Source organism: Ovis aries, chromosome 24 (genome assembly GCF_016772045.2).
Source record: "Ovis aries strain OAR_USU_Benz2616 breed Rambouillet chromosome 24, ARS-UI_Ramb_v3.0, whole genome shotgun sequence".
NCBI classification, from domain to species: domain Eukaryota; kingdom Metazoa; phylum Chordata; class Mammalia; order Artiodactyla; family Bovidae; genus Ovis; species Ovis aries.
The window spans coordinates 11,492,732-11,504,873 of record NC_056077.1 but is presented as its reverse complement, the minus strand read 5'-3'; the positions used below and the strand labels follow the sequence as shown (position 1 = coordinate 11,504,873).

Here is a 12,142-nt window from a genome sequence, read left to right as displayed (position 1 = left end):
TACACACACACCTGTATGTATAACTGGATCGCTATGCTGTACACCTAAAACTAACAAGATATTGCAAATGAACTATACTTCAATTTTAAAAGATAGAATTCTTTAAAAAAAATACAAAAAATAAGTACTTTGAAAAAACGGACTGCCTATGACCTTTATCATGGAACCAGTTCACTCGTGCACAAGGGCACAGGGAAAGCCTCGAAACCACATCTCCTTCTCTCCAACCTGCTCCAGATCCAAGGGTCAGTGCAGCTGTGCTGGTGACAGGGCTGTGGCCGATATTAACTGGAACTAATGTAGGAAGCCAAGCAAAGGGGAGGAAGGCCCGGGCTTAGCCGTCTCCCGTGAATCGGGTGCTAAGGTTCCTTCCTCAGCAAAGTGAAGAGGGCGAACAGAAAGCCAGAGGCCCTGCAATACTGTTACTCATATGAAAAGGAGGAGGAGTGGGCAGCAGAGGATGAGATGGTTAGATGGCATCACTGACTCAACGGACATGGCTCTGAGCAAACTTCGGGAACTGGTGAAGGGCAGGGAAGCCTGGTGTGCTGCAGTCCGTGGGGTTGCAAAGAGCTGGATACGACTTGATGACTGAACACACACATGATGACATATACTTGGTGGCTGAACATATATTTGGTCTTGGGCCACAGTTCCCAGTTCCCCAAACCTGCAGAATTTCTTAAGTGCTGAAAATGAACATATAGAAAGAACACTTAGAAGGCCTTAGAAAGGCACCTTTTGTTACGTCAATGAGGTGACTTTCAGAATCACCTAATGATGGGGGCTGGGAGCCAGAAGAACCAACCCCGTGATGAGAGGGTTAGAACTTCCTGTCCTACCTCCTGGCCTCCAGGGAGAGGAGAGGGGCCGGAGGTTCAGTCAATCATCCACGGTCAAAGATTTCATCACTCCTGCTCTGTAATGAAGCTTGTGTTTTTAATGGAGAGGACAGGGTTCTGAAAGCTTCCAGGGTGGTGAACACATGGGTCTGGGGAGAGCAGAGCGGCTGGAGAGGGCATGGATGCCCTATACTCTTTCCGCATATCTTGTCCTGCGTGTCTCTTCCATCCGGCTGTTTCTCATTTACACTGCTCTACAATAAACCAGGTACCCAGTGAGTAAAATGTATGAGTTCTGTAAGCCGCTCTGGCACCTTAGGGCTTGCCTGGTGCCTCAGATGGTAAAGAATCTGCCTGCAGTGCAGGAGACCCGTGTTCCATCCCTGGGTTAGGACAATCCCTTGGAAAAGGGGACGGCAACCCACTCCAGTATTCTTGCCTGGAGAATCCCATGGACAGAGGAGCCTGGTGGGCTACAGTCCAAGGGGTCGCAAAGAGTCAGACACCACTGAGTGACTAGCGCGCGCACACACAAACACACATCTTTTACAGATAGGGCTTCCCAGGTGGCGCTAGTGGTAATGAATCCTCCTGCCAATGCAGGAGATGCGAGAGCCTCGGGTTTAATCCCAGGTTGGGAAGATCCCCTGGAGAAGGAAATGGCAACCCACTCCAGTATTCTTGCCTGGAGAATCCCGTGGATGGAGGAGCCTGGTGGGCTACAGTCCATTGGATTGCAAAGAGTCAGACATGACTAAGCGGCAAGCACAGCTTTTATAGATACAGCTTGAAATACTTAGAAGTGGAATGATATGAAGACTCAAAATACCATGAGAAACTGGATAATAGGACGAGATAGAGATGAAGCAAGACTGGCCAGGAGTTATTATACCAACTGTCAAAGCCAGATTATGGGTGTTTGGAGGCTGATGGAACTCTTCCATTTTAAGAATTCCTTGGAGATTTGGCCTTGTTAGTCATTTACACTTTATTGAGAATTATCCCTAGCCCTCCAGAAAGGAGGATTCCTCACCAGTCTTCATTCACACGTAACAACTGCACTTCAATACCCAGTTTTGAAGGGTGAGTAATCTTTCTTCCCCTTAGGAAGTGAGAGCAGTCTCAATGCACCCAGCAACATGGACTATTAAAACACAAGAACAAACCCACATCAAAAGCTTCATTTTGAGGAACAGTTTAATGGAGATCTCAGCTCAGAGTTTGGTATTCTGAACCCTTACACAGAACCCAGGCAGATCCATCAAGAGCGCTGGAACCCACTGGTGCCGATTTATGAAGCCAGCGCTGCTGGTATAACTCCTCCCAAGGCCCTGGCTGCTTCAGGAACTCTTCCATTTTATTAAAATGATGATCACGTTCACAGTTATCCACAGCATGTGATTATGAATGTATTTTTTACCAGCTTGATGCTTAATTTCCATTAATAGTAACTCTGCCTTTATAATGAGAACAAATGCCACTAATACACATTTATTTCACCCATGAGCAAAAATTCAGGGACTAACTGCATTCACACAGTAAATGATAAGTATCCTATAATTTGAAAAATCAATCAACAGCTAGCTGAGTCCTTCCACACAGGAAGAAGTAAAGATCTGTTTGCTGAGGACCGACTGGCAGCATTGTACACAGCACACAGGCAGGCAGTTAGCAGGGAAGTGGGGGCTGTGAGCAAGACCTAGGACAGCGTGGAGAAGGCAGAACAGAGGAGGCCGGACGGACAGACGGGAAAGGGAAAGGCGTCTGTGCGTCACAGACACTTTCAAAGCTTCGTATCAACTAAGGCAGCGGCCCCCAACCTTTCTGGCACCAGAGACCAGTTTTCACGGAAGATAATTTTTCTACAGACTGGGGGTCGGGGGTGGCGATGGTTTGGGGATGATTCAAGTGCATTACATTTATTGTGCACTTTATTTCTATTATTGTTACATCCGCTCCACCTCAGATCATCAGGCATTAGATCACTGAGTTCGGGGACCCCTGAGCTAAGGTACTTCAGAGGTAAGTAACAGAGACAGATTCTAACCTGAGCTACAAAGGAATTACTGTCAACAGTCAGGAAATTGGGAGAACTTTGCCCAGAGAAAGAAATGAAGCCATAATAGCTCTGGCCAGTTCCCATAGGAACAAATAGAAAGTCATCAGGACCTGGCTGTTGAATAAATGGCCTCTCAAGCATTCTTGCCATTCTTGGTCGATTCAGGAGCTAAAGCCCCAACTGCCATGGCTCAGCTCACAGGCCTGCCCCCGGGCCAAAGGAGGGCAGAGTTTACCCCCCAGCTGAGACGGCAAGGTGGGGCCACCATTCCTCGGAAGAACGTCAGCATAGAAGGGAGGAAGCAAGCACAGGGGAACCTCCTGTCCACTCTAGGCACTGAAGTAGGTTCTTTACATTTAATTCTCAAAGCAACCCTACCAGTAGGTATTACCTGCCCAATTTTACTGACAGCAACACTGAGGTATAGAGAGGTCAGGTGATCTGCTCAGGGGTACACGGTGGTAAGGGGGCCAAGCTGAACTCAGTCTGATGCAGGACACCTGTGCTCTCCAAGCCACCAGGCTATAGGAGGCGACGTGGGTCCAAAGTCTGAATGCCACCAACATTCTCCATTTTTCTTGATGGCAACTGCTAGGGAAAAAGTGGGAAATGAGTCCAAACCAAGAGAACTGTATTTGAAAGTGTTAAAGAAGAATCTTAGAGCAGATCTATCTTGGACACGTCCAGTCTCTTTTATCCTCAAAACGCTTGGTGAGAACAAATCCATTTCCTCTGATGCTGAGATCTTCAGGAGGGATGGGAAGTGGACAAAAGAAATTTCTGAGCATCATCTTTGACAGTCCCAAAGAAAAGGGGAGGAATATTTGAGAAGCTCCAATTAGACACCCAAACTGCAAAACTGCTGAAGACATAGCTCAAGGTGCCCATGAGGCAGGTGTCACTCTATGCCTGCACCTCTGGCCCTTCAAACCTGTTTCTTAATGATCATAATGGACATGTCTTCCTCACCCTCCACCCAGGCGAGCTTCCCCGGAGGCAGATACTGTGTCTTGTTCATCTGTGTAACCTACACCCACAAGCCTTGGTTTTCAGATGCTTCACATGGATGAAACATCAATGACTCTGCAATCAAAAATGAAGGAACACTCAGTCTAGGGAAGAAGCCGTTTGAGGAACGTCTCTGCTTCAGACCCACGTCTGTCGGCTCACTTTCTAGAGTTATCAGTTCCACTGCTCCTGGGGGAAGGGAAGCCACTGAAGGTAGAGAACAGGACGCTGAAGGCTGGACACTCAGGAGGGACTCGGTAAATATGTGCTGGATGAGTTGGTACCGCCCATCCGTCACTCAAAGTCCCTTCCAGACTCTCCAAGCCAAAACTCCCCCTAAAACGGACCGCCAGAGAAACGCGTGTCTCCTCCAAAGAGCCCTGACTCCTCTTGTTAGATGTGGACCCCCCCACCAGCATGCTCTGAGTGGAAGGCACGCCCTGCACAGCTCCCTCTCTCATCCTCAGCGGTGAGAGGAGTCCGTCTATCACTCTTTGAACATGACCCTGAGTAGCTGAACCCACTTGACTGGCTGTCGTCCCATTCAATATTTATAAAGCTCCTACTGTGTGCTGGAGCCGAACTGGGCAATGAATATACCCTGAAAAAGTCAACAGCCACAGGTCGCCAGAGGAGCTCCTAGCCTGGCGTTCTCCTGCAAGTCACTTCAGAAGCAGGTTGGTACCAGAGCAGACACAACGAGTTTCTTCCTCACGCAGTAAGTGAGGGTGTGAGCAAGGCCCCCTCCAGCAGGTTCAAAATGGCTGACGGGCCACACGTCTGTCAGCTACCGCTGGGGCCCCCCCTCGTCTCCCTCCACGCCTGGCTCAGTGGGACCACTGCCTAGCCTGTCTCTTCAAAGACTCTTCTCCTCAGGGAGCTCAGCCTTCTAGTACACAGCAGGAAGACGGGTCTGGGCCCTGGGGCTAGACGGCCTGAGGGATTTGAACTCAGTCCTGCTTCTTATCAGCTGAGGAACCCCAGACAAGCTACTGCACGTCTCAAAATCTCATCAGTGGACAGCAGCTTCCTCAAGGAACTTGGCTGAGGACCGCAAGGGTGCAGAGACGTGACGCCTCAGTGCAGCAAGCAGAACTGAAAGTGCGTGCTGCCAGCAGGCTGCCAGGATTATCCCGGCTCTTACACGATGTTTGATACTGCCAGATTAACCTACACCTGCCAGGACTCTCTTCCATCCTGATTCCAAAAGTTGACCGGCACAGGGTGTCAGGAACTATCTTTGCACACTCCTTCCAGCCCGGGGCCCCTGAGTCTCACCAGCCACTATGTATGCTGTTGCTCTGGGTTCTGTGCTTTCGGTGCAGCTGTGTGCAGGTGGGTGGAATGGTCTTAATGCTTTGAAAGACACCTACAGAAAGAAGGTTCGGGAACTCCCATTTCACTGGGATGAATCAGAGGAGAGTCATTCAACTGTTGGGGTGTTTTAAATAGTCGTATTACTTCAAACGAAATGTTTTTGCTTCTTTTGCCCCTTTGAAATGGAAAGAGCAGTGCGTGGACTCTTCCCCCACATCCTTTCATTACTCCACTCCAACGTGTGTTTACAACTCTTCCTTGGTAAAAACCAACCCATTAATAAAATGACAGACGAGGACCACGAAGAATGGGCTCGATTAAGGCCAACAGAAAGGGTTTGGCAGAAGTCGTGATAAAATCTAGCTCGAAGGCTATTCATAAGTGAAACATGGCTGACAGCACCTCACTTTGCAAACAAAAAACAAAAACAATGAAAAATCAATGCAGGGTAGTGAATGCCGTGGGACGACCATCTCCACCCCAACCTCACCTCTCATCGAGCTCACTGACCAGAGACACTGACTCCTCTTCTCCCAGGGGTAACAAAGAATCCACCCCGACTGCCATTCCCTCTGATGTAGGAGTTCAACACCGATCTCTCTCGCAGGCAACAAGAGCAACGATGTCACACGGTGGGACACCAACTTCACATCAGACACCTAGACCTTTCCTGCCCGTCAATGCTGGAACACATTAAGGTTGTGAGACCCTCTCACAGTCACAGTGGGTGGGGACAGGGCACCCAATAAACACTGAATCAACCAGCCAACCAACCAAGCGGCCAGCCCATGAATGGACCGTGGTGCTTCCTCAGTGGGTCAGGCAGTTACTTCCTCCTGACCGCCTTTCAAGCTTGAGCTTCCGATGAGCATGTCAGCCCCCTAGATTGCCGCCCAAGGCCCAGAGTCCAGAGGAATCTGGGGACACGAGCACTGGTCGCTATGCTTGGCGGGTCTGTCGACATCCATATAAGTGGACACCTTGTCCTGGTTTCCCTGAAGGGACAGAAGCTCCCAAGCCCTTTCCCTCTGGCCAGAACCCTTCACCCTTCCTAGCTCAGTGACTCGTCACTCATTCAGCAGCCACAGATGTCGCTGTCCCAGGAGAATTTCAAATACTTTCATTCTAGGACTGTTCAGCTAAAGTCACCACTTGGCAACAAATGGTCAGTGAGAATACAGAGATCCAAGAGAGCCTCTGCCACCCAGAGACTCAGAGTCCACCAGCTCCTGAGGGTAAGGGGCTCATTCCTCTCTCCACCTGGGCTTTCTGCCACCAGCCAACTCTAGTCTCATGACCCCACAGAATGAGGGTCCACAGATGGGCGTGGTGGTGGCAGAGACGTTCCAGGTGTTAGGGGAACCACTGACCGAAACCACCCACCCTGGCCAGGCGCCACAGTAACTTACCTGCACGAATTATCCTAAGCAGGAGGCCCCAGGAAGGAACATGGAACTAATAAGCTACCACCAACCAGAAGAATTCAGGAAAGGTCAAAAGGAAAGAGAAGACACCAGCCCACAAGTCCCACCATCCTCCCAGAAGGCTTCCCACTGGAATCCTTCTTGGCTAAGCGATGCGCACGCCACCAGGAAGGTCCCAGAGTCAGAGAGACTGGCCAGAGACAACCCAGAAATGAACCACATCATGGGATTCTTGCAGTCCACTGCATCCATATTACCCCATTTCTCAGCACAAAGTTGGATGTGATACTCTCTTCTGTTTTAAATATTCTCCAAATCCAAGGATACAACTGTTTTCTTATTCTTCACATGGTATGTTTTCTCTCTTACCACAGGTTTCTCATTAAATGATACCTTTCAGAGAACCACGTCTTAGGGTTCTATACCAATTACAGTGTGGTTTTACCATTTTACATTTTGTTTGCTGGTGGGGCAGTGTCCACTGGTTGTTTTGCTAACATCTGTCTGACACACTAGGACCGTGTCTGAAACGTCCTCTAAGCAACCAACATCGCAGATACACATCAACGCCATCAGCCTTACCTCGATGAGCTTTCTTTCATAGGAGCTTGCGAGTTCCTCGGCGACTTCTCCAGGTTTCTGCTCAGGGACTGTAACTTCTCCATCAACATTCCAAAGATTTGGGACAACTTTTGGGAAAAGAAAGACTGCCATAAGTTAACTTAATCAACTATAATTCCCTCAATTAAATTTTTTTTCTGTAGAATTTTTTTCTTCTTTTCCAAATGGCTTCTTTGGAAAGAAAGCTCTTGCTAAAGAAGAAAAAAAAAATCACAATTACTAACTACTTCCACATTGCATCATTTTTCACACAAGTACAATAAAGTGAATGATAAGCTGTATTTAAAAATGGAATAACTGTCCTCGAGATAGACGCACAGAAGTCTAGGGAACGATCTTGTCGCTACTTTCCATTTCAGGGGAAACAGATGATGCTTTGGCAAGATATAAGAGCCTATATGTGCATCTTCTATGTTGGTTAATTTTCTTTTTCTTCAACAAAAAAGTTTTTCAGGGAAGTATACCTCCTACAACATGAAGGGAAATGGCAATAGGGCCGCTCAGGTAGCATCTAGAATCAAGGGAGCTTCTGGAAAAACTCCAAAGCCAGTGCACAATGATAATGCAAAGACATCTCCACGAGACACTGGCTCTCAGATCAGCACAAGAATTAGCACAGCATTGTAAGAAACCTTCACACTGTCCTCCATAATGCCTGCAACAATCTACACTCCCTCCAATGGTGCAGGAGGGCTCCCATGTTCCCACACCATCTTCAGCATTCACAATCTGTAGACTTATTGCTGGCCATTTTGACTGCTGTGAGGTGATGACTCATTGTAGTCTTGATTTGTATTTCTGTAATAATTAGTGATATTGAGCCTCTTTTCATGTGCTTGTTGACCATCTGTACGTCTTCTTTGGGGAACTATCTGTTTAGGTCTTCAGCTCATTTTTGATTGGGTTGGTTTTTTTGATATTAAGCTGTATGAGCTAAAATAGAGTTATCATAGGATCCTGCAATTCTAGACCCTGGGCATCTACCCAGAGGAAACTTAATTTGAAAGGATACATGCATCCCAATTGACAGCAGGATGATTTACAACAGCCAGGACATGGAAGAAACCTAAATGTCCACGGGCAGGTGAATGGTAAAGAAGACGGGGTACATATACAAATGAAATACTATTCAGCCGTAAAAAGGCCTGAAATAATGCCATTTGCAGCAACACATATGGACCCAGAGATTGTCATACTAAGTGCAGTAGGTCACACAGAGAAAGACAAATGTCATAGGGTATCATTTATATGTGGGATCTAAAGAACTGAGGCACATGAACTTCTTAGCAAAACAAAAATAGATTGACAAAGAAAAAACACTTATGATTACCAAAGGTGGCAGTTCAGTGGTGGGTATATCAGGAGTTTGGGATCAACATATATATATGACTGTATATAAAACAGGTAAACAACAAGGGCCTACCGTATAATACAAGGAGCTACACTCGCTATCTTAAAACGACCTATAATGGAAAAGAATCTGAAAAGAAAGATATATATGTACAATTGAATTACTCTGCTATATCCTTGAAGCTAACACAACATTGTAAATCAACTAGGCTTCAATAAAAAAATCTGCACAGGAGATGCCCATGGAAATTGCTTCTACAATAGAGACTGATAAAATACGATTGAAGTAGATAAAACCTGGAAAAGAGCCAGATAATTCCAAGATAAGTAGGAGAACAAGAGTAGGAAAAATGGCCACATGAGCAGTTAAGAAGATCCAGTGGTGTGATTTAAGACTGCAGACTAGCACCAGGTCTGAAAATAAGCATCAGGGACGCAGACACCTGTGTGTCCTGAGATGAAACTCCGGGATGCTCCAATCAAGTGTGATGAGATGGCAATGAGGCAAAACAGGAAGCTACACCTAGTCCTCCAGCCACTGGGATGTGGGAAGCACAGATGCTGGTCAGGCACTCAGGAAGAAGTCAACACTGGGAAAGACTGAGCCAAAAGGGAGTGGCTTCTGGGCCTGAACTGATCAGTGGCGCCGCCTTCAGCCCTTCATGGAGCCTCCATCAGGCTACAGCTGGTCCGGGCATCTGAGTGACCATATAGAACATGCTGGAATAAAACCGTAAGGGATTTCCCATCAGGAAGATCCATAAGCCTCTTATCCTTATCCATCAGAGGGCAGACAGAACGAAAACCACAATCACTGAAAACTAATCAAACTGATCACATGGATCACAGCCTCATCTAACTCAATGAAACTATGAGCCATGCTGTGTAGGGCCACCCAAGATGGTCCGGGTCATGGTGGAGAGTTCTGACAAAACACAGTCTACTAGAGAAGGGGATGGCAAACCACTTCAGGATTCTTGCCTTGAGAACCCCACAAACAGTATGAAAAGGCAAAAAGATACAACACTGAAAGGTGAACTCCCCGGGTCAACAGGTGCCAGATATGCTACTGGAGAAGAGTGGAGAAATAACTCCGGAAAGAATGAAGAGACGGAACCAAAGCAAAGACAACACCCAGCTGTGGATGTGACTGGTGATGGAAGTAAAGTCCAATGCTATAAAGAGCAATATGGCATAGGAACCTGGAATGTCAGGTCCATGAGTCAAGACAAACTGGATGTGATTAAACAGGAGATGGCAAGACTAAGCATCGATATTTTAGGAACCAGTGAACTAAAATGGGCCAGAATTGGTGAATTTAATTCAGATGACCATTATATCTACCACTGTGGGCAAGAATCCCTTAGAAGAAATGGAGTAGCTCTCATAATCAACAAAACAGTCTGAAATGCAAGACTTGGGTACCATCTCAAAAATGACAGAATGATCTCTACTTGTTTCCAAAACAAACCATTCAATATCACAGTAATCCAAGTCTATGCCCCAATCACTAACGCTGAAGAAGTTGAAGGTGAACGGTTCTATGAGGACCTACAAGACCTTCTAGAACTAACACCAAAAAAAAAAAAAAAAAAAAAGTCCTTTTCATCATAGAGGACTGGAATGCAAAAGTAGAAAGTCAAAAGATATCTAGGGTAACAGGCAAGTATGAAACTGGAGTACAAAATGAAGCAGGGCAAAAGCTAACAGACTTTTGCCAAGAGAATACACTGATCATAGCAAACACCCTCTTCCAACAACACAAGAGAAAACTCTACACATGGACATCACCAGATGGTCAATACCAAAATCAGACTGATTATATTCTTTGCAGCCAAAGATAGAGAAACTCAATACAGTCAGCAAAAACAAGACCTGGAGTGGACTGTGGCTCAGATCATGAACTCTTTATTGCCAAATTCAGAGTTAAACTGAAGAAAGTAAGGAAAACCACTAGACCACTCTGGTATGACCTAAATCAAATCCCCTATGATTACACAGTGGAAGTGAGAAACGGATTCAAGGGATTAGATCTGATAGAGTGCCTAAAGAACTATGGATGGAGGTTCGTGACATTGTACAGGAAGCAGTGATCAAGACTATCCCCAAGAAAAAGAAATGCAAAAAGGCAAAATGGTTTCCTGAGGAGGCCTTACAAATGGCTGAGAAAAGAAGAGAAGCAAAATGCAAAGGAGAAAAGGAAAGATATACCTATATGAATGCAGAGTTCCAAAGAATAGCAAGGAGAGATAAGACAGCATTCCTAAGTGATCAATGCAAACAAATCAAGGAAAACAATAGAATGGGAAAGACTATAGATCTCTTTCAGAAAATTAGAGTTACCAAGGGAACAATTTCATGCAGAGATAGGCACAATAAAGGACAGAAATGGTATGGACCTAACAGAGCCAGAAGATATTAAGAAGAGGTGGCAAGAATACACAGAAGAACTATACAAAAAAGATGTTCATGACCCAGATAACCATGATGGAGTGATCACTCAGCTAGACTCAGACATCTTGGAATGCAAAGTCAACTGGGCCTTAGGAAGCATCACTACGAACAAATCCAGTGGAGGTGAAGGAATTCCTGTTGAGCTGTTTCAAATCCTAAAAGATGATGCTGTGAAAGTGCTGCACTCAATATGCCAGCAAATTTGGAAAACTCAGTCGTGGCCACAGGACTGGAAAAGGTCAGTTTTCATTCCAATCCAAAAGAAAGGCAATGGCAAAGAATGCTCAAACTACCGCACAATTGCACTCATCTCACACGCTAGTAAAGTGATGCTCAAAATTCTCCAAGCCAGGCTTTAGCAATACATGAACCATGAACTTCCAAATGTTCAAGCTGGTTTTAGAAAAGGCAGAGGAGCCAGAGAGCAAACTGCTAACATCCGCTGGATCATGGAAAAAGCAAGAGAGTTCCAGAAAAACATCTATTTCTGCTTTATTGACTATGCCAATGCTTTTGACTGTGGATCGCAATACACTGTGGAAAATTCTGAAAGAGACGGGAATACCAGACCACCTGACCTGCCTTCTGAAAAAATCTATATGCATGTCAGGAAGCAACGGTTAGAACTGGACATGGAAAAATGGACTGGTTCCAAATTAGGAAAGGAGTACGTCAAGGTTGTATATTGTCACCCTGCTTATTTAACTTATATGCAGAGTACATCATGTGAAATGCTGGGCTGGATGAGGCACAAGCTGGAATCAAGACATTTGCTGGGAGAAATATCAATAACCTCAGATAATCAGATGACACCACCCTTGTGGCAGAAGACAAAGAGGAACTAAAGAGCCCTTTAGATGAAAGTGGAAGAGGAGACTGAAAAAGCTGGCTTAAAGCTCAACATTCAAAAAGGGAAGATCATGGCATCTGGTCCCATCACTTCATGGCAAGTAGGTGGGGAAACAGTGGAAACAGTGAGAGACTTTATTTTGAGGGGCTCCAAAATCACTACAGATGGTGACTGCAGCCATGAAGTTAAAAGATGCTTGCTCCTTGGAAGAAAAGCT

General features: G+C 45.9%; 1 protein-coding gene across 3 annotated transcripts in view; it reads right to left on the bottom strand.

The window, feature by feature from the left end:
* SNX29 (sorting nexin 29) overlaps positions 1 to 12,142 on the bottom strand; it is a 605,150-nt gene that overhangs the window by 300,879 nt on the left and 292,129 nt on the right. For all 3 annotated transcript variants that reach the window (XM_042240185.1, XM_042240184.1, XM_027961912.2), the window contains one exon: positions 7,233 to 7,339. In XM_042240185.1, coding sequence (XP_042096119.1) covers positions 7,233 to 7,339 — 107 coding nt within the window. The remainder of the gene's footprint in view (positions 1 to 7,232; positions 7,340 to 12,142) is intronic.